The following is a 25,174-nucleotide window of genomic DNA, read 5'->3' on the forward strand; positions in this document are numbered from 1 at the left end:
TGCACTGCTGCCCGTTTCTTCTTCTTCTTCTTCTTCTTCTGTGAATTCTGTGAATTTCTGGATTTCTTCTTCTTTTGTTGTGGAATATTATTGTTGCTGATTTGTTGATTTGTTGTTTTCTACTTGTTGATTTGTTGATTTGTTGTGGAATATTATTGTTTCTGCTTGTTGATTTATTGGGGATGGGTGAAGGGAATACGGGAAGAGGAAGGGGACGAGTGGGGACGCTGGGTGGGGGGAAGGGGAAAGGGGGGAGGGGGACGGCGGTGGCGTTGGTGGTGGTGGAGTGGCAGTGGGTGTTGATGATGATGATGATGATGGTGATGATGATGCTGATAATGGTGGTGAAGTGGCAGTTGGTGATGGTGGTGGTGAAGAGGTAATTATGTTGGTAGTGGTGAGGGTATTCTTGTCCAAAAAAATAAAAAGAACGATTTTAATATGAAAAAAAAACGTTAAGGACGATTCTAAATCGAAAAATAGAAAAGGGACGATTTCGATTCTGACCCTCAACGTTAGGGACCAAAATAGTACTTATCCTTAATACTCGTTAGTAAAACCGAATAAATAATAATATAGCTAATTATGTTGTAAAATAAATAATTGATGAAGATATAATAAATATAAAGTAAATAAATATAAATAGAAGATTCTAATTTTGATATTTACCAATATAATTATTTTACTATAATAATAGAAGAAACTTATATATTTACTACTATTATATATTAGTAGCGTATGAAAGAAGGAGGAGAAAAGTTTAATATAAAGAGAGGGAGAATATTTTTATTGCTGTGTATAATTAACGGAGGCTTAACCTCTTATTTATACATGTACAAGAGTCCTCTTTTTTCTCTTTCATTAAATGTAATTTCCTTGGTAATATGGCACTTCACTATAGAAAAGTTAAGCCATCCAAGTCATACTTGGCCAATGGTCATCCATATTTTTCATTCTTATCACAACACTCTCCCTTGAATGACCATTTAAGATTATTGTCTCGTTAAAACCTTACTAAAGAAAACCCAATGAGAAAAAAAATTAGTGAAGGAAAAAGAATACAAAATTCTTTGTGATGGGAACTGCCTCATTAAAAACCTTGTCAAGAAAAATCCAATGGAAAAAAAACTGACCAAGGAAAAAAGAGTACAGTCTCCTCCTCTTGTCGACATCAGTTGATGTCTCGAAATCGGCGCATCCTAATCTCATGTATCAATCTTTCAAAGGAGGATTTCGGGAGTGACTTTATAAATAAATCTGCCATATTCTCACTTGAACGGATCTGTTAGACATCAATTGTACCTTGATTTTGAAGATCATGAGTGAAGAAGAATTTGGGAGAAATATGATTTGTTCTATCCCCTTTGATATATCCGCCTTTAAGCTGAGCAATACATGCTGTATTATCTTCAAACAGGACAGTTAGAGCTATCTTATGGTCAATCAGTCCACATGATGACAGAATATGTTGGATCAAACTCTTGAGCCAAAAACTCTCGCGACTAGCTTCATGTATCGCGAGTATTTTAGCATGATTAGAGGAGGTTGCTGCTATCGTCTGTTTTGTGGACCTCCATGATATAGCTGTACCACCATATGTGAACAGATATCCTGTTTGAGATCTCCTTTTATGTGGATTAGACAAGTATCCAGCATCTGCATAGCCAACTAGTTGTGACTTGGATCCATATGGATAGAACAATCCCATATCAACCGTTCCATGAAGATATCAAAAGATTTATTTGATTCCACTCCAATGTCTTCTGGTTGGAGAGGAAGTATATATTGCTAGTAAATTCACAGCAAATGATATATCAGGTCATGTATTATTAGCAAGATACATTAGCGCTCCAATGGCATTAAGATATGGTACTTCAGGACCAAGGATATCTTCATCTTCTTCCTTAGGACGGAATTGATCTTTTTCCACATCCAAAGATCTTATGATCATTGGGGTACTTAATAGATGTGACTTATCCATATAAAATTTCTTTAAGATCTTTTCTGTGTATGTTGTTTGATGAATAAAGATCCTATCTTTTGTATGCTCAATCTGCAGGCCGAGACAAAATTTAGTCTTTCCAAGATCTTTCATCTCAAACTCTTCTTTTAGAGCTTTTATAATAGTTAGAATCTCTTCAAGAGTTTCAATGATATTTAAATCATCAACGTACACAACAATTATAATGAATCCAGATGCAGATTTCTTTATGAAAACACATGGATAGATATCATCATTCTTGAATCCATTTTTGGCCAGATACTTAGTAAGACAATTATACTACATTCGTCCAGATTGCTTTAGACCATATAAAGATTTTTGCAATTTGACTGAGTATAACCCTTGCGAATATTCATTGAATGGTTTAGATATCTTTAGTCCTTCAGGGACTTTCATATAGATATCCCGATCTAATGAACCATATAAGTAGGCTATTACCACATCCATTAAATGCATATGCAGTTTATGATATGCAGATAAACTGACCAAATAACGCAATGTTATCACATCCACTACAGGAGAATACGTTTCTTCATAATCTATACGGGCCTTTGTGAAAAACCTTGTGCCACAAGTCGAGCTTTATAGCGCACAACTTCATTTTTCTCATTTCGTTTTCTCACAACTACTCATCGGTATCCAACAGGTTTTTCATCTTCTAGTGTACGGACTACAGGTCTAAATACTTCACGTTTTGCAAGTGAGTCTAATTCAGCCTTTGTGACTTCTTTCCATTTTGGCCAATCATTCCTTTGTCGACATTCTTCGACTGATCTTGGCTCAAGATCCTTACTTTCATGCATGATATTTAATGCCACATTATATGCAAATATTTCATTGACAATTGTCTTATTTCGGTCCCATTTCTCTCCTGTAAAGATATAATTTATCGAGATCTCGTCATTTTCACAATTTTCAGGTACCTGAACGTCTTCTGGCGTTATATCAGAATTTTGGACAATTGCATGTGTTTTTACTATGTCTTTTCAACAGGAATAGTATTTACCTCTTTTCTCTTTCGAGAATTTTTATCTTTGGAACCGACAGGCCTGCCACGCTTTTGGCGTGAATTTGCTTCAGTGGCTACTTGTCCTACTGAGACATCAATTCGAATTGGGGCATTTACCGCTGGTACATAAAATTTGGTTATCCTCTTTGTATTGAAAAATGCATTAGGCAATTCATTTGCTATTCTTTGCAAATGTATAATCTTTTGAACTTCTAGTTCACATTGCCCTAATCGAGAATCTAAATGCATCAAGGATGATGCATTCCAATTAAGTTCCTTTCTAGGAAGCTTATTCTCTCCCTCTAATATTGAAAATTTTGATTCATCAAAATGACAATCCGCAAATCGGACTTTAAATACATCCCCAGTTTGTATCTCAAGATACCTTACTATAGAGGGAGAATCATATCCAACATATATCCCCAATTTCTTTGGGGTCCCATTTTGGAGCGATTAGGTGGTGCAATGGGAACATATATCGCACATCTAAATATTCTTAAATGGGAAATATTTGGCTGCTGGCCAAAAGCTAATTGCATAGGAGAAAATTGATGGTAACTCGTTGGCCTCAAACGAATAAGTGCTGCGGCATGTAAAATAGCATGCCCCCAAACCAAGGTTGGGAGATTTGTTCTAATAAGTAAGGGTCTAGCAATTAATTGGAGGCGTTTAATAAGTGATTCTACTAACTCATTTTGTGTGTGAACATAAGCTACTGGATGTTCAACACTTATTCCATTAGCCATACAATAAGCATCAAAAGCTTGGGAAGTAAATTCCGCAGCATTATCAAGACGAATTGCTTTGATTGGATTTTCTGAAAATTGTACTTTTAATCAAATAATTTGAGCCAGTAATCTCGCAAACGCCAGGTTGCGAGAAGACAATAAGCACATGTGACCATTTCGAAGATGCGTCTATTAGGACCATAAAATATCTAAAAGATCCACATGGTGGATGAATAGGTCCACATATATCACCTTGAATCCTTTCTAGGAATTCAGGAAACTCAAATCCAATCTTTACTGGTGATGACCTTAAAATTAACTTTCTCTGAAAACATGCTGCACAACAAAATTTACTAGTTTTAGGAATCTTCTGGTTATTTAGTAAGTGTCCATAGGAGTTTTCAATAATTCTCCTCATCATGGTTGTTCCCGGATAACCCAATCTATCATGCCAAGTTATGAATTCATTTGGGCTAGTAAACTTCTGGTTTACAATGATATGTGATTCAATTGCACTAACCTTGGTATAATATAACCCAGATGAAAGTGAGGACAACATATTCTTTTAGTTGAATTGTTTTAGTTTCTGTTTAGTGATGATTCATGAATCTGATTTTGTTATTTTTTATGATGGCTTCATAGTTCTATTTTCATTCTATAGTTTATGCTTGTTTTAATATGGTGTATTTTGGATATATTTTGTAGCCCCTCTATGGTATTGATAATCAAATTGTTCTCCACATACAAGCATTTTTCTCATACAAGTCTTTACAAGTCTTCTCCTCCTTTTATTGTTTTGAATCCAATCAAGTGACTGAGATGTGGTTCAATTCAAAAGAAAAAATATAACATTAGAGAAAATATTTTTCTGTATTTGCAGCAAATTTTTTATGTAACACGAAGATATTTGGGTGTTTTTTTAAGAATTTTGGGTGTATTTTTATTCTGATAAGTTCTGCATAATTCAAAACTCTTCATCTTTCTCTTCCTCATCTTCTGCTGCTTCTTTTTTTTCCATCATCATCACCATCTTCTTCTTCTTCTTTCTTTTATTCATCTTTTCCTTTTTGTTTTACCTTCTCAAGTTTTTTCTTGTTTTACTCTCTTAACAAGAAAAAAAATAAAGAAAATCAAACAAAGAAAAAGAAGAAACACATAATGTTCCAAAATTACTTGGAACAGGATGAACTTACATTCATTTAACTAAAAGAAAGAAAGAAATAAGAAAAAGAAGAAGAAGAAAAAAATTTGCAGCATTAGAGGAAATATTTTTCTGTACAAAAATGCTACTTGTACACTAAAATCAGCTACCAATGTATTTGTGTATAAATACATGTGTGGTTTAATTTATTTTCAATATATATTTATATTCTAGTATATATTTTATACTGGTGGCTGACTTTGGTGGCTAATTTTAGTGTACACGTAGCATAACTCATTTTTGAATTTGCAGCAAATTTAGGTGTAAAATGAAGATATTTAGGTATTAACACGAAGATATTTGGGTGTATTTTTATTCTGATAAGTTCTGCATAATTCAAAACTCTTCCTCTTTCTCTTCCTCATCTTTTACTGCTTCTTTTTTTTTTCATCATCATTACCATCACCATATTCTTCTTCTTTCTTTTATTCATCTTTTTCTTTTTGTTTTACCTTCTCAAGTTTTTTCATGTTTTACTCTCTTAACAAGAATAAAAAAAAATTGAATAAAGAAAAAAAAAGAAACACATAATGTTCCAAAATTACTTGGAAGAGGATGAACTTACATTCATTTAACTAAAAGAAAGAAAGAAATAAGGAAAAGAAGAAGAAGAAAAAAATTTGCAGTATTAGAAAAAATATTTTTTTGTATAAAATGCTACTTGTACACTAAAATTAGCCACCGATGTATTTGTGTATAAATACATGTGTGGTTTAATTTATTTTCAATGTATATTTGTATTTCAGTATGTATTTTATACTGGTGGCTAACTTTGGTAGCTAATTTTAGTGTACACGTAGCATAACTCATTTTTGTATTTGTAGCAAATTTGGGTATAAAACGAAGATATTTAAGTGTAACACGAAGATATTTGGGTGTATTTTAAGAAATTTTGGGTGTATTTTTATTCTGATAAGTTCTGCATAATTCAAAACTCTTTCTCTTCTTCCTCCTCATCTTTTGTTGGTTCTTTTTTTTCACCATCATCACCATCTTCTTCTTCTTTTTTTCTTATTCATCTTTTCCTTTTTGTTTTACTTTTTCAAATTTCTTCTTGTTTTACTCTCTTAACAAGAATAAAAACAAAAAAATCAAACAAAGAAGAAGAAGAAACACATAATACTACAAAATTACTTGAAAAAAGGATGAACTTACATTCATTTAACTAAAAGAAAGAAACAAATAAGGAAAAGAAGAAGAAAAATGCAGCATTATTAGAGAAAATATTTTTCTGTATAAAAATACTATTTGTACACTAAAATCAACCACTAAAATGAGCCAACAATATATTTGTGTATAAATACATGTGTGGTTTAATTTATTTTCAATGTATATTTATATTCCAATATGTATTTTATACTGGTAGCTTACTTTGGTAGCTAATTTTAGTGTACACGTAGCATAACTCATTTCTGTATTTACAGCAAATTTGGGTGTAAAACAAAGATATTTAGGTGTAACACGAAGATATTTGGGTGTATTTTAAGGAATTTTAGGTGTATTTTTATTCTTATAAGTTCTGCATAATTCAAAACTCTTCCTCTTCCTCCTCCTCATCTTCTGCTGGTTCTTTTTTTTTCCACCATCATCACCATCTTCTTCTTCTTTTTTTTCTTATTCATCTTTTCCTTTTTGTCTTACCTTTCCAAGTTTATTCTTATTTTACTCTCTTAACAAGAATAAAAACAAAAAAATTAAACAATGAAAAAGAAGAAACTTATAATGCTACAAAATTACTTGAAAAAAGGATGAACTTACATTCATTTAACTAAAAGAAAGAAAGAAATAAGGAAAAGAAGAAGAAGAAAAATGCAGCATTATTAGAGGAAATTTTTTTCATTACAAAAATGCTATTTGTACACTAAAATCAACCACTAAAATCAGCCAGTAATGTATTTGTGTATAAATACATGTTTGCTTTAATTTATTTTCAATGTATATTTGTATTCCAATATGTATTTTATACTGGTGACTGACTTTGGTGGCTAATTTTAGTGTACACGTAGCATAACTCATTTCTGTATTTGCAACAAATTTGGGTGTAAAATGAAGATATTTGGATGTATTTTTATTCTGATAAGTTCTGCTTAATTCAAAATTCTTCCTCTTCCTCCTCCTCATCTTCTGCTATTTCTTTTTCTTCATCTTCTTATTTCATATTATCATAATTCTTTTTGAAAAGAAAAAATCAAACAAAGAAGAAAAAACACATAATGTTGCAAAATCAAAAGAAGGAAGAGGAGAAACACGACAATACAGATGAAACACGCAAAGAAAAAGGAGGAAAAATACAAAAAAGGAGAAGAAGAAGAAAGAAGAGGAGGAGGAGGAGAAACGCGAAAAAAATGACAATTGTGGTTTTCATCGAGGAAGAATAAGAAGAGTCGTTCATAATGGTGAATGAGTGCATTGAAAACGTGATGCGCGTGTTAACACGCTTTTGTGAGTGAGCGTAGCTTCTATTGAATTTAGCCTAACTTGTAAGACTTATAAGTTAAAAAGACTTATATGTATAGTAATTCGATAGATTAATAATTAATCTATCGTTAATTGAAATTTCATTTAAAAATTTATTGTTAACTATTAGATTATTTAATATAAAAGACAAAATTTAAATTTTCACAAGGAGGTGTTTTCTAATCCAACCTAAAAGTAATATTTCTGTAATATATTTCTTAAGAGAGATTTTCTTTCATTTTCAAAAGAAAATAAGATGTATTAAAATAAAAAATTGATAAAAAAAAATGTGATTCAAACACGTTTTTCATTTGGTAGTGTCATCATTAAAAAAGTTGAAAAAAACAATTTTAATATGGATAAATTATTAAAATAGTATGCGAAAATTTATATTTTAAAAAAATCTTAAAAAATACAAATAACAAATAAGTCTAAAACAAGATGGAGACTCACATGCAAGATAACTGTACGTGAATTTTTAACTTAAAATAATTTTAAAATATAACAAAAATAATATAAAAATATCATATTATTTTTTATAGTAACATTAGAGAATTAATTTTTTAACCAATATTGACCAAACTTTTTAAAATTAGAGAAAATGACAAATAGGTCATTGACCTTTCTTTTCACAGACATTTTAGTCCCCAAGAATTGAAAAATACATTCATATCCCTGACCCTTTCAAGACGTGGATAAATTTATTCCTCCGTTGAAGTGACTCCGTTGGACCAAACGGAAAAGTCTGACGTGGCTCTCGTGACGCTGACCTGACCGTTATGGGAGCACACGTGGCATGTAACTTTTCAAAACAGGACATATTAATCCTCTCATCCCAAAATGTGTAGCTTTTCATAATAGGACATATTTGTCCTCCCACACCAAAACGACGTCATTTCACCCAGACCCCAATCTTTCAAATTTATGAGCCCTAATCCTTGGAATGCACAGAAATGGTGAAGTGGGTGAAGTGGGTCATTGTCCTCAACCACTCCCAACTCCTTCCTCAGCCTCTAACCATCTCCCCACCACCTTCACATCTCTCAACAGCCTCCTCTTCCTCTCCAACACGGCTCTCCAAGTTACTCTTCTCTCTCCCAACCTCATCACATGCCCCTTTAACCCCAACCACCTCCTCCCCCTGTCTCCCTCTTCCACCACCAGTCGACCACCTACGCTGCCCCTCCTCTCCTTGCCCCATCCCCCTCCCTCTTCACTTCCTCGCTTACCCTAACACACTCTACTCCCCTTCCAACCGCACCCTCTCACTCCTTCGCACCGTTTTAAGTTTAGGATTTGCAAAGGAGTGTGACCTGATACTGTGGATAATAGATAACTCACCTCCATACGACGTCGTAATAGGCTCGCCTATGCAGAAGGAGACGGTGTTTGTGATGGCTCACATGAGGAGGTGGAAGAAGGAATCGGCGTTCTTCAAGAACGCGAAGAAGTTGTTTTGCACAATTGTGCTCCCTTCGATGGTGCTAGGGTTGGTGTTCTTGTTTATTGCTTTGTTCCCAAGGGTTTGATTGCTCCTTTAGAAGAGTGAAGTTTCAACCATAATTCTATGTTTCATTTCAAAGTTTCATATTTTTGGTATAACTTCTGCAATTGTTGATTAAGTTCAACTTAGCTTCTCTTTTTACTTTGTTTTAAGGTGGTTAAGCATTTGGTTCAAATTTCTTGAAATAGTTCTAGTAGCTTTGATGTTTGTTTCTGCCAATTGGTGAAGCTTGATATTGGTCAAATTCTGCTTTGAGTGGTTTAACTATATTAGTCTTTGGTATTTGATAATTTGTTGAGGAAGCAATTGTATTAGTCTTCTCAAATCAAATTCTTCCTTTGTGGCATTAGTTAGAAATTGCTAACAAAGATTAGTAACTGAGTTGTGGTTGGCTGATTGGTTATAGTTTTGTTGGTGTATAAAAAATCTATTTTATCAAATTGTATTCACCTTTTATTATTCTCTCAATATATAACCTCTGGTTTTGTCTCAATTCTCAAAATTCTGTAATGAGAACCATGTGGTTCTCACCTTTTATTATCTCAATTATCAAAATTCTATGTTAAAGTTTGGTTGGTTTAATATCGCATTTGACCTTATGAAAACACAACTTTATGCTTCTATGAAATTTTTGATAGCTCATAGTACCATCTGAAAGTATGTCATAAGCAAAAATGCTTTCTTTGCTTTGATAATATACAGAAGGTTCTAATTAGGGGCACAAATCCAGCAATTATTTACATAAAGAGAATCAAGTACAAAGAATACAATGCACAATACCAGCATAAAAATAACGGCGTCGTTTTGGTGTAGGAGGACAAATATGTCCTGTTTTGAAAAGCTATACATTTTGGTGTGAGAGGACTAATATGTCCTGTTTTGGAAAGTTACATACCACGTGTGCTTCCGTAATGGCCAGGTCAGCGCCACGAGAGCCACGTCAGACTTTTTCGTCTGGTCCAACGGAGTCACTTCAACGAAGGGATAAATTTGTCTGCATTTTGGAGGGGTCAGGAACATAAATGTATTTTCCAATCCTTGGGACTAAAATGTCCGCAAAAAAAAGGCCAGGGACCTATTTGTCCTTTTCTCTTAAAGTTATTTTATTTATCTTAAACTCTAAATCCTATATCATAAACCCTTAGACTATGTTTGGTATGGAGTCCTAATACTGAAACTAGGTGATAGAGACTCAATATTGTGATTTGGTGATCAAAGACTGAAATTAAAATTTTAATTCCGAGACACAAAATTTTAGTCCCTTCAATATCTCCAAAAAATAGGGATATAAGAGATTAAATTTTTTTAAGACTGGATCTAAAACTTTAATAACATTTTGTCCTTAAAATTTTCTCATTATATTTTTTATTTTTCAAGTTTATCCCTCTACAAACACATTAGGGTAAGGCTCTGACTAAGTTTTCTTTCTCCTTTGAAGATCGTGCTTCCCTCTCTAGAGATTCCACACAGCACTTTTCCAAGAGTGGAGCTAGGGGCATTATTACTGCCACTTGCTGAAAGGACTTGTTGTTAATGTTGTCGACATCGCTGCTAGGAGGAAGTTTTTTTATTCTTCAAAAATAATAAAGTACAAAATACAAACTAATTCGTTTTTCATCATCACCGTCATGAGAAAAGAGAGACAATATTCATTCAACAGAAACATGGTATACGTTTATATATCTGTATGTGTGACAGAATAAGACATAGAAAGAGACACAGAAAAAGAACCGTCGACCAATGCTTGCTAATCTCACGATGACGACCTCTACGGCAATGAAATGAAGTAGCTTCAAAAGCATGACCCATAGAATTTCCGGACGATCCATGCTCATTTGCAGTTCGAGCAAAGGAAAAAAAAAGAGAATAGATGAAATATATATCAAAAAGAAATTAAGATTTTATTTTAAGATTGAATTATATTTAGAAATATTTTAATAACTTCAAATATTTCACTCTCTACTTTATCTTAAATAAAAAAATATCGAAACTAATTCAATTCAATACACTTTATATTAAATACAACATAAAAATTTTTTTTTTCAATCTCTATCTCTTAGTCTTAATTTCTATTTCAAACACAGACTTAATTCTAATTCCGGATTATAAACATAAATTTTAGAATGAACTAATCTTAAATAACTAAAAATTAGTTCCAAATACTTTCTCTTATGTTTTTTTTACACGAGTGGAGTGTGAAATATGATCCAAAATTCCAAATGTTGTTATCCAAATTAAACCAATAAAATATTAAATTGTAGAATGTGAAATGTGAACTGATCTGTGTAGGGTGAGAGATGGCTACCTTGTCTCTGCAACTCCCTCTCTTCTTCTCTCTGCTGAGAAGAGCCTCGAAATCAGTGAAACGCTTCCATTGCCGCTCATCCTCAACTCAACCGTTAAGTTCAACCGCCCAATCACGCGTATGGCACCCTCTTCGGAAGAAAAAAGTTGTTATGAGAGTTGGTTATGTCGGCACCAATTACCGAGGTTAGTTAGTTAGTTACATTCCGATCTTATAAGCGCCAAAATATTTTGTAACTCTTTTGACAATTTACTCTTGTAACAATTATGCTTCTATATATACCTTTGTTTCTCATGCTCCTTTTAATTTATATATTTCAGGCCTACAAATGCAGCGAGATGAATGTTCACCACTATCAAGTATGATTCTTTTCACTTCTGAGCTATAATCATAATGTAACTGTATTTGTTGAGAAAAAAGGAAGAGAAAAGAAAAAGAATCCCAGTTCAGAATAGTTGCTCTTTGGAATGCCTATAACATGCTTGTAGAAATGCTGAAGCAGTTTGTGGGGCATGAAACTTACTTGGAAAAATGAATACTTTATAGGATTAGTACAAATTCTATATCTTTAATAAAAATAAAACTACATAATCATAGGAATTGATTGAGTGTAGATAAAGTATTCTGATTTGAACAATGTAGCCATTGAAAAGGAGCTGGAAACTGCTATATACAAGGCCGGTGGCATCCATGACAATAATTTCGGGAATCTGGAGAAGATTGCGTGGGCCAGAAGTAGCCGAACTGACAAAGGGGTAATTGGTGATCTTCGAGCTTTTTATTTATATTACTCATTTGCTCTCTACTCAGGATTCTTGGTGTGATGCTGCTAGGATGTGATTGGTTCTTGCTTTTTATTAGGTTCACTCTCTGGCAACAATGATATCCTTTAAAATGGAAATCCCAGAAAACCCTTGGGATGAAGATCCTTATGGTTTTTTCCTTGCAGATTATATTAACTATTATCTTCCTCGTGATATCAAAGTTTTTAGTATTTTGCCTGCGCAACGGTAAGACTTTAAACCAAGATCATTGATGTTCAATATTAACCTGAGTCGCTACTCCTCCTTTGTGCTGCTCTCATGATGAAATTGATAACCACATATCAGAGTTCAATTATATTCTTAATGAATTCGAGGTGTGTTGTCTTCTAGTCTCCTTGCTGCCCTTTTTTATTTCATTGTAAAATCAATACTCCTTTTAGTTCATGTTTACTGTATTGTTCCGTTCATTATTTATGAAAGTTTTTCTGATACTAGTTAATTTATGAGGATTCATACATGTTCTTTCACATCATTTGTTGTTGTACCTAAATCTGAGTGGACTCAAAATTCAAAATAGTAACTAAGATGTGATCTCTTATCAATAATATGCTTTTTCATATCTATTTCTTTTCAAAAATAAATAAATAAATTACAGACCCAGCATGCTAGAATTTTTATGGTCAACATTCTTTCTCTGATGATGGTGGACCTAGTTAGGATGACTCTGTTATCCTTCATGATGATGTCAGTTACAAGCTATGGTTTCCTTCATAGGGGGAGCATCCTTTCCATAACTATACAGCTAGGTCCAAATACAGGAAAAAGTTCCCACATAGGCAATCATCGTCAACAAGTGCAAGTTTAACAGCTTCCGAGTCAGAAAATGAGGATATTGATGAGGAAGTCACTGGCATTATTGATAAGAGTAGAAATGGTCCACATGATCAACAGCCTCAATCAGTTATTCTTGCAAAATGGTTATATGAACCTGAGGAAGCAGATAGATTAAGTTCTTCCCATTTCAGAAAAGTTTTTCAGTGTTCTTGTGGCAAGCTAGAAAAATCGCTAGGATATAGTTACATCGAGATATCCATACAGGGAGAGTCCTTTATGTTGCATCAGGTAAATCTTTTCCCACACTATTATGTAAATTTTTCTTATCCTTGGAGATTTAGTGCTGGATTTCTTCAGATTTTCATAGTACAAAAACTTGAGGTGCATATGAGTATGCACATATTAAATAACATGCTGATATGCACATTTTCTTTAGAAAACTTTTAGGATTGATTTGATACATTATTATGTGAAATTGTAAATAAACTTCACATTAACAACAAATCATATATTACAATAAATGTAACTTTTAAGGATGTATTCTAAAAGTCAAACATTTTTAATGATATGTAATGTATGATTAAATAACTGCAAATAAATTTTATATTGAAAATGCATTGAAATTAAATCTGACTATTTATGAATCAGTTATATGTAAGAAAATTATCTCAATCAATACCCTAAACAACTGACTATAATACTTATTGTTCTAGACTTCTAGTTGAGTTTATTTCCTATCTGGAAATATCAATCACTTTATATTAATACTTTAATGTGCATGTTCATATTATGTAAGCTAGTGAATTTATGTACAATAACAATACCTTGGAATATACATTCTCTATCTATTTTCTTAGCAATGTCCTGTTTTAAGCAATGACTAGTTCAACCATCCAATCTAGAACTTTTTAATACTAACTATTTGCATTGTGATCTTGTTTCCTGCTTTGCTTGAGATGAATGATTTTGGTTGAATTTGTTGCTTTGCTTCACATGCATCATAATAAGAAAATTTATTATGTTTTGACCAGATAAGAAAAATGCTTGGGACAGCTGTGGCGGTAAAACGCATGTTACTCCCCAGAGACATTCTAATGCTTTCTCTCACAAAGTTCTCCCGGATTATTCTGCCGCTTGCACCATCAGAAGTTCTGATATTAAGGGGAAACAAATTCGCTATAAGAAAAAGACCAGGATACACAAGGCCTGAAATGCTGAAATTAGTTCAATCAGAACAAATCGATAAGGCAGTTGAAGAATTCTATACATCAGTTATGTTACCTGAAGTCTCCAAATTTTTGGACCCATCAAAACCTCCTTGGAAAGAATGGGTTGAGTTATTGGATGCTAACACAGGCATACCGAACAATCAGTTGGACAACGTCAGGAATGGTTGGAAATCGTGGAAAGAAAAATTAGAAAGTAAAAGGTGATGAATGCTATTCTCCTGTTATCAGTTTTTTCTCATTTTTGGCATCTAACATGCCTCTTAGTTGAAGCTTCCATTGGCTAGCACTTTGATACAGCTGCACTAGATTTTTCAATGGTGATTTTTGCAACAATAACACAAGTGTACCTGTATGCAATGGACTGTGAAGTATAATAGAGTAGTAGAAGAGAATAAGGATAGAATAGGAAATTCAAAAGGAAAAGAGATAGAGTAGTTTGTTAAGGGTTTGTTATAACTGTTTTTGATATCAGCAGTTATGCTAGTTGGCTGTTGCCTCTTTTAGATATTTTCACATTTTCTATATATACAGAGGTGAACTTCAGTGTTGTATACATACGAGTGATATCCAAATACAGAAACATATGCATTCAGTCTTTTTCATTTTCTTTCTTCTTCTACTGTTCATTTTACTTTTCTTGATTTCTTGATCAACTTCTACAAATCCTTTCATGGTATCAAGAGCTTAAGCTTAAGATGTAAAGATCCATGGCTTCCTCTGCTACCAGCACACCTGAAGCTACCAACAATTCTAATACATCAAACACTACTTCCCTCAACAACCGTTTAATCCAATTGGGGACAAGCTCGGTGAAAACAACCGCCGGACATGGCAACAGCAATCCTTTGCTGCATTCATGGCCAAGATTTGGAGGATCATCTCTATTCTGATAAGGTTCCCTCACAGTTTGCTTCTGAACAAGATCGTCTCGCAGGTATTGAATTTTCCAAGTACAAACTATGGACACGAGAGGGTTACAATTTATTCTCTGGTTACTAGCCGCCATGGATCCTGTTTTCAAGAACAAGATGGTTGGTTGTAATTTCAGCCATGAAATTTGGATGAAGATTGAGGATTATTTCTCAAAATCAATAAAATGTAAAATCAAGCAACTCAAATCTCAATTGAAGTTTATCAAGAGGGTCTTTCAGCTTCAGAGTACATTTTCAAGGACAATGCTGGATCAAATAGCAATGTTGTGAAGAATTTGGCTTAAATGGATGGCCATTGAATAGTTGAATACCCATGAAAATGATTCCTCAGGAATCCATCAAGTGCCATATGACAACTTCATGGGCTAGTTAAAGAAACATCAATTCAGGTTCCACAAGCTGCTTCAATAATATCTTTTATTGGAGATGGGGGAGGCTTCTAGTTGCTTTCAGCCACAATGATAACACGGCACAATATCAATTCTGTATATGTATTTTTGTTCATGTATGTTTCTAAATATTTTGTCTTTGATTAGAGAGCTCAATTATTTTTAAGTAAATGACTAAATTTGATATAAATTCTGTATTTCTGTTGATGTATTCTCGTTTTGAATGGCTGCGTAAATGAAAAAATAGTTCATACTATTATCTTTTCTGTGTCAAAAAATATTTTAGTATATTTTGTTTTTATTGACAGTGAAAATAAATGGAATTTACTTTAATCCATTTTTGCTGGCTCAATATGCAAAAATGAGTAATATACGTAAATGCGTAATTTGTAAAGTAAAGTATTTATTTTATTAAATAGAAAAAAGCTTATACACAATGGATGATGATATGAATTATTAAATATAAAATAAATATTATAATATTATATTATTGTTGATAAAGGATAACACGACACAGTGAATTCAGTTTATAACTGTAAACAACAGTGTTGGAAGTTAGAAGATAGAGCTTGAGCTTTCAAGTCTTGAAGAGAAGTGAAGTGAAGTGATGATTTGGTATGGTGCGTGTTCGTATAATCTTGTTCCAACACGTGTCACTCTAACAGAGAACATGATACCAAGTTTTGCACAAATGGTGTCTTCTTCTTCTTCTTCTTCTTCTGTTCTAGTTCCACTATCCAAATTCAGCTGCTTTTGTTGTTCTTCCGCCGAAACTTCAACCATTTCCCTTCCAAAATGGGAACCTTTTCTCAAGAAAAAGGTTGTCATGAGAGTCGGTTATGTTGGCACTGATTATAGAGGTCAGTTCCTTTATCTTTTTTCTTATTTTCTCCAATTTTTTTTTAATAATTCTTTATTGAGGTTTATGTTATTTATTTAACAGGTTTGCAAATGCAACGAGATCAGCATGACTTATCAAGTAAGACCCCCTTTTGATTCTTCCTCCTCACAGTAGAAAACAATCATTGATTATGTGATTATTATTCTTAAAATGCATACATTTCTTTAAGGATAAATTAATTAAATTTGTATGCTTTTGTTCCTAATGTTCGTTATCTTCAAAAGTATTTCTAACATTTAACTTCCTGAATTTTGTTTCTAAAATATTTTCGATTCTGTCAAAATTAGCCTTGATATTAACTCCATCTAAGCCGTTAGGGACAAAATTAAAAATGTATAGGTGAACATTGACTCAAATTGAAAATGTTAGGGATGAAATTAAATAAACCAAAAATGTTATAACAAAATTGCATTAAAAAATCGTTAGGATATCTTTGAAGAAAATAGCAAAAATTAAGTAAAAAAAAAAAAAAAAAAAAAAAAAAAAAAAAATCATACTTTACTCTCCACTAAGTTCCCAAGTATGAAGTATAAAATGAAAATGTAATCTTGTGAAAAATCAAAACTCAAACTAAAATTGGAAAAAAGGAAAGTGGAAGATATTACTTGATAAAAAAAAATTGTAAAATCACATTGGTTTGAATTAGGAGTGCAATTTTTCCTTTCTATAATGGATGAAAATAAAAATTAATGATCCCTAATGTTACATATTTGAATGAGATTTGATATTTTATTGACTAATATTATCTGGTCTTAAAACTCAGATGAAATTACCCTGTTTTCAATGCTAACCTCCAACTACTTGTATACACTAAAAACCAGTCTGGCCTCTATGAATGAGTTTCTTGCTAAGAAAATTCGAACATGATGTAGCGATCGAGAAAGAACTCGAAACTGCTATCTTCAAGGCCGGTGGCATCCGAGATAGTAATTTCGGAGACTTGGACAAAGTTAAATGGAGCCGAAGTAGCAGAACTGATAAAGGAGTAACCAACCTTCTTGTTACTTATAGTTGTACCTTTTCGCTTCACTATATGACTTGCTTGTTGTTACTTCATTTTTATGTATAGGTTCATTCTTTAGCAACAATGATATCCTTTAAGATGGAAATTCCGGATAGTGCATGGAAAGAAGACCATGATGGAATCTCCCTTGCGAACTGCATTAACTCTTACCTTCCTCCTACAATCCGAGTTTTCAGCATATTGCCTTCTAAAAAGTAAGATTATTAGTATCTTATTGTTTATGCAGTGTTCAATTTCTAAGTGTTCTGCATACTACAATAATAACTGAATTATTACAAGGACTTTGAAACTTCTGATGCAGCAAAGTAAAGAAAGAAATTAACAAATTGTGTTCATTTTGACCGGTGGCTACAATTTATAGTGACTAGGTGGCTATGATTTTTAAAGTAATTTAAACTATAAAAGTGTGCTGATATTTTTTAAAGGAATGTTATATACACCATTTTTTTAAAGTAACTTTGAAGTTTTGGCTTGTTTAAGGAGATTTGACCCCAGAAGAGAGTGCAATCTGCGGAAATATTCTTATCTCCTCCCTGCTGATATTATCGGGATCCAGAGCCATTTCAGTAAGGATGAAATTGATTCCCATATTTCGGAGTTCAATAGGATACTTAATGTTTTTGAGGTATAGCTTAATTCATCTTTATTGTACTTTTTTCGGCATGAAGTTCATCTGTGTTGTAAACTTGTAATATTGATGTTATTGTTTCAGGGAGAGCATCCTTTCCATAATTATACTATACGGTCTAAGTACAGGAAAACTTACCATAAAAGGCGAGCCGATGGAAAAGGTAGCGCGTCGAACAGAACAAGATTGTCTAGTTTGGAATCTGAGAGTGAGGAAAGTGAAGTTGATGATATTCTGAGTGGTAACACAACTAGTTTAAGCGACAAGGAACAGAGACACAAGTCTTCGGCGTCTAGTGAATCTAGCGGTTCGAGTGATCAACACTCACTAGTAGGCGTTCATGCACGATGGTTATATGAACCTGACGAGACAGATAGATTAAGCGGTTCTCATTTCAGAAAGATTTTCCGTTGCTCTTGTGGGAAGTTAGAAGCATCACTTGGATATAATTACGTTGAGCTCGATATATGGGGGGAGTCCTTCATGCTTCATCAAGTAAGTTGTTAATTCTGTTTTACTGGTAATAACTTTTGCACTTAATGAAAAATTCGGACTAAATTCCCATAGTAGTCCCTCATATTTATGATTTTCATCATTTTAGTCCTTTAGATTCGAAATTCATTGTAGTGGTTCTCGAGATTTAATTCCAGGCACCACATTGGTCCCTGAATGCTTTCTAACATTGAATCAAGGAACGAAATGCTGAATTAGCTCTGTTTTGCCACGTTAGACACATGGCTAAATAGCGTATTTTCGTTTTAGCCCTTAAATAAAGCAAAATAAGGTCATTTGGAGAATGAAAGGAGATATAATAATTTGCAAATCATATAAACTCTTCTCCTTTTTCTTGTTTTTGCCTTGTTTAAATACCAAAACGAAACGACGTTGTTTAGCCATATGTCCAGCGTGGCAAGTTAGAACCAATTCAGTACTTAGTTCGCTGAGATGTGAACACATGTTATATCAAACAGTTCAGTCAAATATGTTAAATTATCTAGATCTTAACTATCATCCTTGCTCTCTGAATGGATTGCCAGATACGCAAAATGGTTGGGACTGCTGTGGCAGTTAAGCGCAATTTAATCCCAAGAGACATCCTTTCTTTGTCACTCGTCAAGTTTTCGCGAATCGTCCTCCCCCTTGCCCCGCCAGAAGTTTTGATCTTGAAGGGAAATGCTTTCAGCATGAGAGCAAGTGCCGGCAGTTTAACAAGGCCTGAGATGGTGTCTATCGTCGAGTCAGAACAAATTCTGAAAGCAGTGGACGAGTTCTACGTGTCTGTTATGTTGCCTCAAGTTTCCAAGTTTCTAGATTCGTCAAAGCCTCCATGGAAGCTTTGGGTTGAGAAATTGGACAAGTATACAAGCATTCCAGAAACTCAATTGGATGAAGTTAGAAAGGCTTGGAGAACTTGGAAAGAAAACTTTAGAATAAAACTAGCATCGGATTCGGATCCAGATCAATAGGACATATATTCAACTTCGGTATGATTTTAATCTTGACATTCATACCACGATTTATCCGACATTTGCTACCTACTTCGCTGGTTTTCTAGTGGTTCCTTGATCGTGGCATCATTGGATGTTCATGTTATTTGCGTCTCATCTAATTGGTTTAATGGATGTTGTTGCAGGTAAAGCTGTCTAGGGAAGCTTTTGAATTAATAACTCACTCCAAATTGAAGTTGAGTGAGTTTGCACGATTTCATGATTGCATCACACATTACTTAGATAAATATTTATCCGACTATACTAATTACTAAGTCTATATTAAAATTAGTCATTAAAATTAACTATTAGTATAAAATACACATTGAAATATAAATAACATTGAAAATAAATTAAACAATATATATATATATATATATAAATATATTAATGACTAATTTTAGTGTACAAATAACATTTTTTATATTTATTTTATACTTTTTTGGTGTATTAGAATCCAAATTAAAGAAATGTTTCACAGTTTTAATTTGTTTCAAAGAAAAATAAAATTTTGATATTCGATTTTATTTTAGTACCTTTTAATTTTGATATTGGCTTCTCAACAGTATTTTTCAACTTTATTAAAGTTTGGTGTGTTTCATCATGATATATAGGTCACAAATTTAACCTTTAGATTTGTTAATTTTAATTTTAAAATTTTTAAATATGCAAATTTAATTTCCAGATTTATTATTTTTATTTTAAATTTTTAAATATTTAAATTTAATCCTTAAATTTGTTATTTTGGTATTTAAATTTTTTTAAATGTCTTCATCGGACTTTTTAATTTGTTTTACGGTAAAATAAAAAAAAAAATAAAACTCTACAACCAAGTAAAATACTTAACCAAGTCCAATCAAATTGTTATAACTGTTTTTCACATCTTGCGCTTCTTTTTTTCCTCTTCCTCCTCCTTCGTGTTCCTCCTCCTTCTTCCATTGATGTTGCAATTTCTTCTTCTCTTTCTTCTCTTTTTCCCTTATTTTTCTCTTTCGTTATCGTCGTCGTCACCACCACCACACTACCACTTCCATCTCCTCCTCCTTCTCTTCCTCCTCTCCTCTTTCTTTTCTTATTTCAATTTTTTCCATCTTCTCCTTCCTTTTCTTCCCCCTCCTCCATCATCATTATTATCACCATAGTTATCGTTGTCGTTATCGTTATTGTCGTCATTGTCGTCGTCGTCTTCTTATATGTATAATAATTCAAATCCAGAATGCACCGAAATTCCTTAATGATAACGACACACAAACAAATTTAGTTCAAAACAATTTCAGACCAAAAGTGCACTTTATTTAAATCTAAAGGATTTGGATCCTCTAAATTTTGAATTTTTAAAGTGTGATCTCTCACCATTTATTTCATAGGTGGGACCAAGAAAAAATATGATAGAGAAACCGTTCAAGGGTGAGAAATCACAATTTACCCTCTAAAGTAAAAATTCAAATTTAGAAAATCCAAATTCAAATTCAGAGTGCACCAAAATTAAACCAAGAATGCACCGGAATTACTTAATAATGATAACACACAAGTAAACTCAGTTCAAAACAATCACATACTAAGTGCACATTATTTGAATCCAGAATGCATCGAAATTACTTAATGATAACTCAAAAATCCTCTTCCTTCTTCTTCTTCTTCATTATCATCGTCTTCTTCTTTTCTTGTTCATCTTCTCCTTCTTGTTTTACCTTCTCATTATTCTTTTTGTTTTACTTTCTTAACAAAAATAAAAACAAAAAAAATTAAACAAAGAAGAAAAAACACATAATGTTGCAAAATCACTAAGAAGATGAGGAAGAAAAAAAATGTAGCAGCAATAACAGTAATAAAAGAACGACAATAAAAAAAACAAGCGAAGACGAATAGGAGGAGGAGGGAACATTTACGTTAGTAGGATAGTTGGAGCGTGTATTCTTGCTTTTACTAATAAAACTGATTTTTGTTAGGTTTGGAATAATTTAATTGAATTTGGTTGTAAAAAAAGTCTGAACTTGTAGCAAGATTGATAAAAAAAAATACGCAAATACAAATCGAATCCAAAATTTGTCTATCTCAAAATTTAAAATTACGCATCTTCAAATTTGCATCAAAATTTTATAAGAGGTTAATTTTGATGTACTGACGGTGTAAAATGTTTTACACAATCGTACAATTACATCTATTTTTTTGGATGATTATTTACGTGATCAATATAAAAAATAGTTATTTTTGTTGATATAGTATTACATAATTGAATACACTTATAAAACTATTTTACATGCATCAAAATTAAATTTATTTCATCATCCACAAAATTGAGGGTCAAATTTGTTATTAACAAATTAAAAAGAAAAAAACTCTAGAATAAAAGAAACCACCCCTCCTAACTATAACAATACATAACCGTTAATACACATTACATCCATGGTAGTGTCTTTGGTGGAAAAAGTATATTCATGACCTTAAAGGACGACCATGCAATAAGATTCCAAATGAAGGGTTGGATGGTTGTCATACAATAATTGTTGAAAATACCAGCTTTGATCCAAAATTAAATGTATTTGTAGATCTCGCTCAGATCATCTTCTCTTCTTCTCAGCCTTCATAGAAACGCAGCAATCGATGCCATCAGAACCACAACTCCACCAGACGCTGCGGGTGGTCCGCTTCCTGAAACATCTTGCTCCATAGTTATTTCTTGCTACCATTCCAAAGTTTGAGTCCCAATTCATTTAAACAGGTAAATGTAAGAAATTAAAGACACACAAACTCAAACACATTGCTTGTTTTTGTTGTCACTTCATTTCTTCTTTCTTTCTCTCGCTCAATTTTTTTTGTTTCGATCTCAATTTCAGTCACAGGAGTCAGAATTTGATCTTTTCTCATTCATGGGATTGTGAATTTACTCAAAAAATGTCAAACTTTGATCACCGTTTCTCTCTAAAATTATGGTTGGTATTCGTCTTCATCGGATCAAAGCTTGCAACTTTCTCTTCTTCTGGACGATGATGATGATCACAGTGTGTTACGGTGCTACAGACCCAAATGATGATCTCAAAATTCTGAATGATTTTAAAAAAGGAGAAGTAAATGGTGTTGTGAAATGAAGTGGAGGAGGAGCCAACAATGACAAAGTGAAAAGAGATATTCTCAAAACAGTGCTTGAGGATGGAGAAGACGATGACCATGAAAACTGGAAGTTGCTGGGATCAACATGTGCATGATATGGGAGCACTTATCTTCTTCAATTTTTTTAATTAATTAAATTAATATTATAAATTCACCCCTATAATTTATTATAAATTCACCCCTATATTAAATTAATATTATAAATTCAGCCTTATTTTTGACGTATACAAGAAAACATGATAAACTTTTTTTGAAGGGATATTAAAGCTGGGAATACGAGGATGGAAAAGTCATCCTGGCTTCAGGTTTCTGAGGCTAATATCGTTCATTAAATCGGACACCTTTTTTTATTTATTTAAAAAAAATGTTACAAATTATTTATATTTATAAATAAATTATTTATTTAAAAAAATCGTATTATTATATATATAAATTGGAAAAACGAGAGACTATCTGTTAAAAATTTGTAATTTGATCAGTATTTAATCTGGTACGTCAAAAAATTTTAAGTTTTTGTGTTAGTCTATATAATTTTATTAAATTTATAATTAAGTCTTTATACTTTAAAGATTTTTAATTAGGTTTCTATACTAATTTTAAATTTTTAATCACATCATTATCACTCTAAAAAATGTTTAACTTAACAGAATATGCTATGATATATTTGCTATTAGTGTGAGATATTCGAAATGTTTTTGTAATGTTTTCGGTTAAAATAATCTAATTATATATTTAAAACTGATGTAAATTCAATTAAAAGCTTTTAAATTGTAAAGATTCAATTTGGTAAAATTATAAAAACTAATAAAATAATTAAAGTGTCAAAAAATTATACTACAACAAATTAAACTAAAAGAAGGTTTTTAAGTGTCATAAGAATATTAATGTTTCAATAATTTCAATTACTTCAATAATTTTATATAACTAATATTAACAATGCAACTAAAATGACTGAAATATCATATTTTTAAAACATTCATTAAAAAAAATTTTATACTAAAAATGGACAAGAGTAAAAGTTTGAATTTATATTCTTTATAATATTTAAATACATTTATAAATTAAGTTAGTCTATATATTTTTAATATTTTTTATTTTACTTGTTTATTTATTTATTTATTTTTTAAAATTATCAAAATTTTTAACAACTTTAAAATTAAACTAAATTTCATAACAAACCAGAGTTAAGTACTTAATATTCATTAAACAATTAATGACAATCTACATATTAAGGCTAATTTTTTTCTACCAGAAAAAGACGTGTTTTTGTTGAAATGAACTTTTTTTGTGTATATAGTGGTGGGTGAATACTATATGTATAGCCTGCCCAATAATAAATGTGCCAAGTCACCACGCATGCACCATGATGGACGTGTGGCAATATCAGAGGCAACACGTTACATGCGTGTTGGCCACGTGGCAGACATTCATACAACACGCAAGGTATGTATTATATATATGTCAATTATCAATTTGTTGCGATTTCAATACGTAACCTGTAAGGTGGATTTTTTGCCTATAAAAATCGAAGTTCGTTACCATTTTATTTCATTGTGAAATTTATGATTTAGTGCATTGTTGGTGTGATGGAGGACAATGTAAATATAGTGGTTTACCACAACGGTGTGATTATACGAAACACATATGAGGAGATGAGTTTCGTGTATGAGAATCTGTTTTGATTTCTAGTTCCACGCATCATGACATTCGTGAAACTACAATACAGTCTCTGTCAAAGCATAGAGAGCGATATTTTAAAGAGGGTGGACAATATTCTCTACAAGAGTCCGGTTATCATATTCGGCAGCCTAATACAGCTTGAGATTATTCTGATTATTGACGAAATAAGTATTCAGTGTATGTTTCATATTCACCAGCAAACTCAGGTGCAACATTCAAATATTGAGCTGTATGTTGACTTTGAATATATAACTGCGGATGGATTCAATAGGACCTAGACATGCAAGATGACAGAGTTGAAGTGTACGAAGGAATGAACAATGATAGCAAAGAGGATTTCTAAACTACCTACGAAGTCGGTGACGAGGACGAGGATGGCAATAGGGAGGTGAGGCAGTTGCGGAAGATGTAGTGGTTCCACCAGCATCTAATCAACCCATGGATGTTCCACTTTTATGTGTATCTTGGATCTTGACGCTATACATGCACCGAAATTTTTCGAATATGCGAACATAGGTACGTGAGGTGTAAGTAATATGTTTTTCTTAATGTGTTTTTTGGACGGATTGATTAGCGACAATTTTTTTTTCTATAGGTGTTGCTAATCTTGAGGACGAGGAGTTCAGCATTAAAATGGAATATAGTTCTAGAAAATCGACATCGCGACAATTCGGAGCTACATTATCTTTAGAGGAGTCGATTATGTTGTTCATGAGTTCGAGTCACAGACGTTCTATACAAAATGCATGATGTATGGCCGTGGGTGCGATTGACTTATCCATGCCAACTTGATATGCAAGAAAGATTGTTGGGAGATACAAAGATACAACTGGAAGTACATGTATGTCATAGGAACGATTTCACACGATTACTCCAAATTCAAAAAAAGTTAATTTTTTTATTTTTATTATTTATGAATTTAATAAATACCAATTACAATAAATAATAACATTGTAACAGAAAACAAAATAAAAAAATTACCGAAACTT

At 32.4% G+C, this 25,174-nt stretch overlaps 1 protein-coding gene and 1 pseudogene across 3 annotated transcripts; both read left to right on the top strand.

Moving 5' to 3' along the window:
- Window positions 1-11,176: 11,176 nt before the first annotated feature.
- On the top strand, window positions 11,177-15,544 carry LOC107473439 (putative tRNA pseudouridine synthase; annotated as a pseudogene).
- A 352-nt stretch (window positions 15,545-15,896) lies between these two features.
- LOC107473438 (putative tRNA pseudouridine synthase) lies at window positions 15,897-19,664 on the top strand. 3 transcript variants are annotated; one of them, XM_016092992.3, is made up of 8 exons: window positions 15,897-16,214; window positions 16,298-16,333; window positions 17,128-17,240; window positions 17,325-17,473; window positions 17,760-17,904; window positions 17,992-18,402; window positions 18,945-19,391; window positions 19,541-19,664. In XM_016092992.3, exons 1-7 carry the CDS (start codon window positions 15,962-15,964, stop codon window positions 19,371-19,373), a joined length of 1,536 nt encoding a protein of 511 aa, XP_015948478.1. In that variant the 5' UTR covers window positions 15,897-15,961; the 3' UTR covers window positions 19,374-19,391; window positions 19,541-19,664. The 3 variants fall into 3 exon arrangements, with proteins under 3 accessions (XP_015948478.1, XP_020990702.1, XP_052113389.1); XM_021135043.2 differs by lacking the exon at window positions 19,541-19,664 and having other exon boundaries at window positions 17,077-17,240; window positions 18,945-19,534; XM_052257429.1 differs by lacking the exon at window positions 19,541-19,664 and having other exon boundaries at window positions 18,945-19,534.
- Window positions 19,665-25,174: the final 5,510 nt, after the last annotated feature.

Source organism: Arachis duranensis, chromosome 2 (assembly GCF_000817695.3).
Source record: "Arachis duranensis cultivar V14167 chromosome 2, aradu.V14167.gnm2.J7QH, whole genome shotgun sequence".
In the NCBI taxonomy this organism is placed as follows: Eukaryota; Viridiplantae; Streptophyta; class Magnoliopsida; order Fabales; family Fabaceae; genus Arachis; species Arachis duranensis.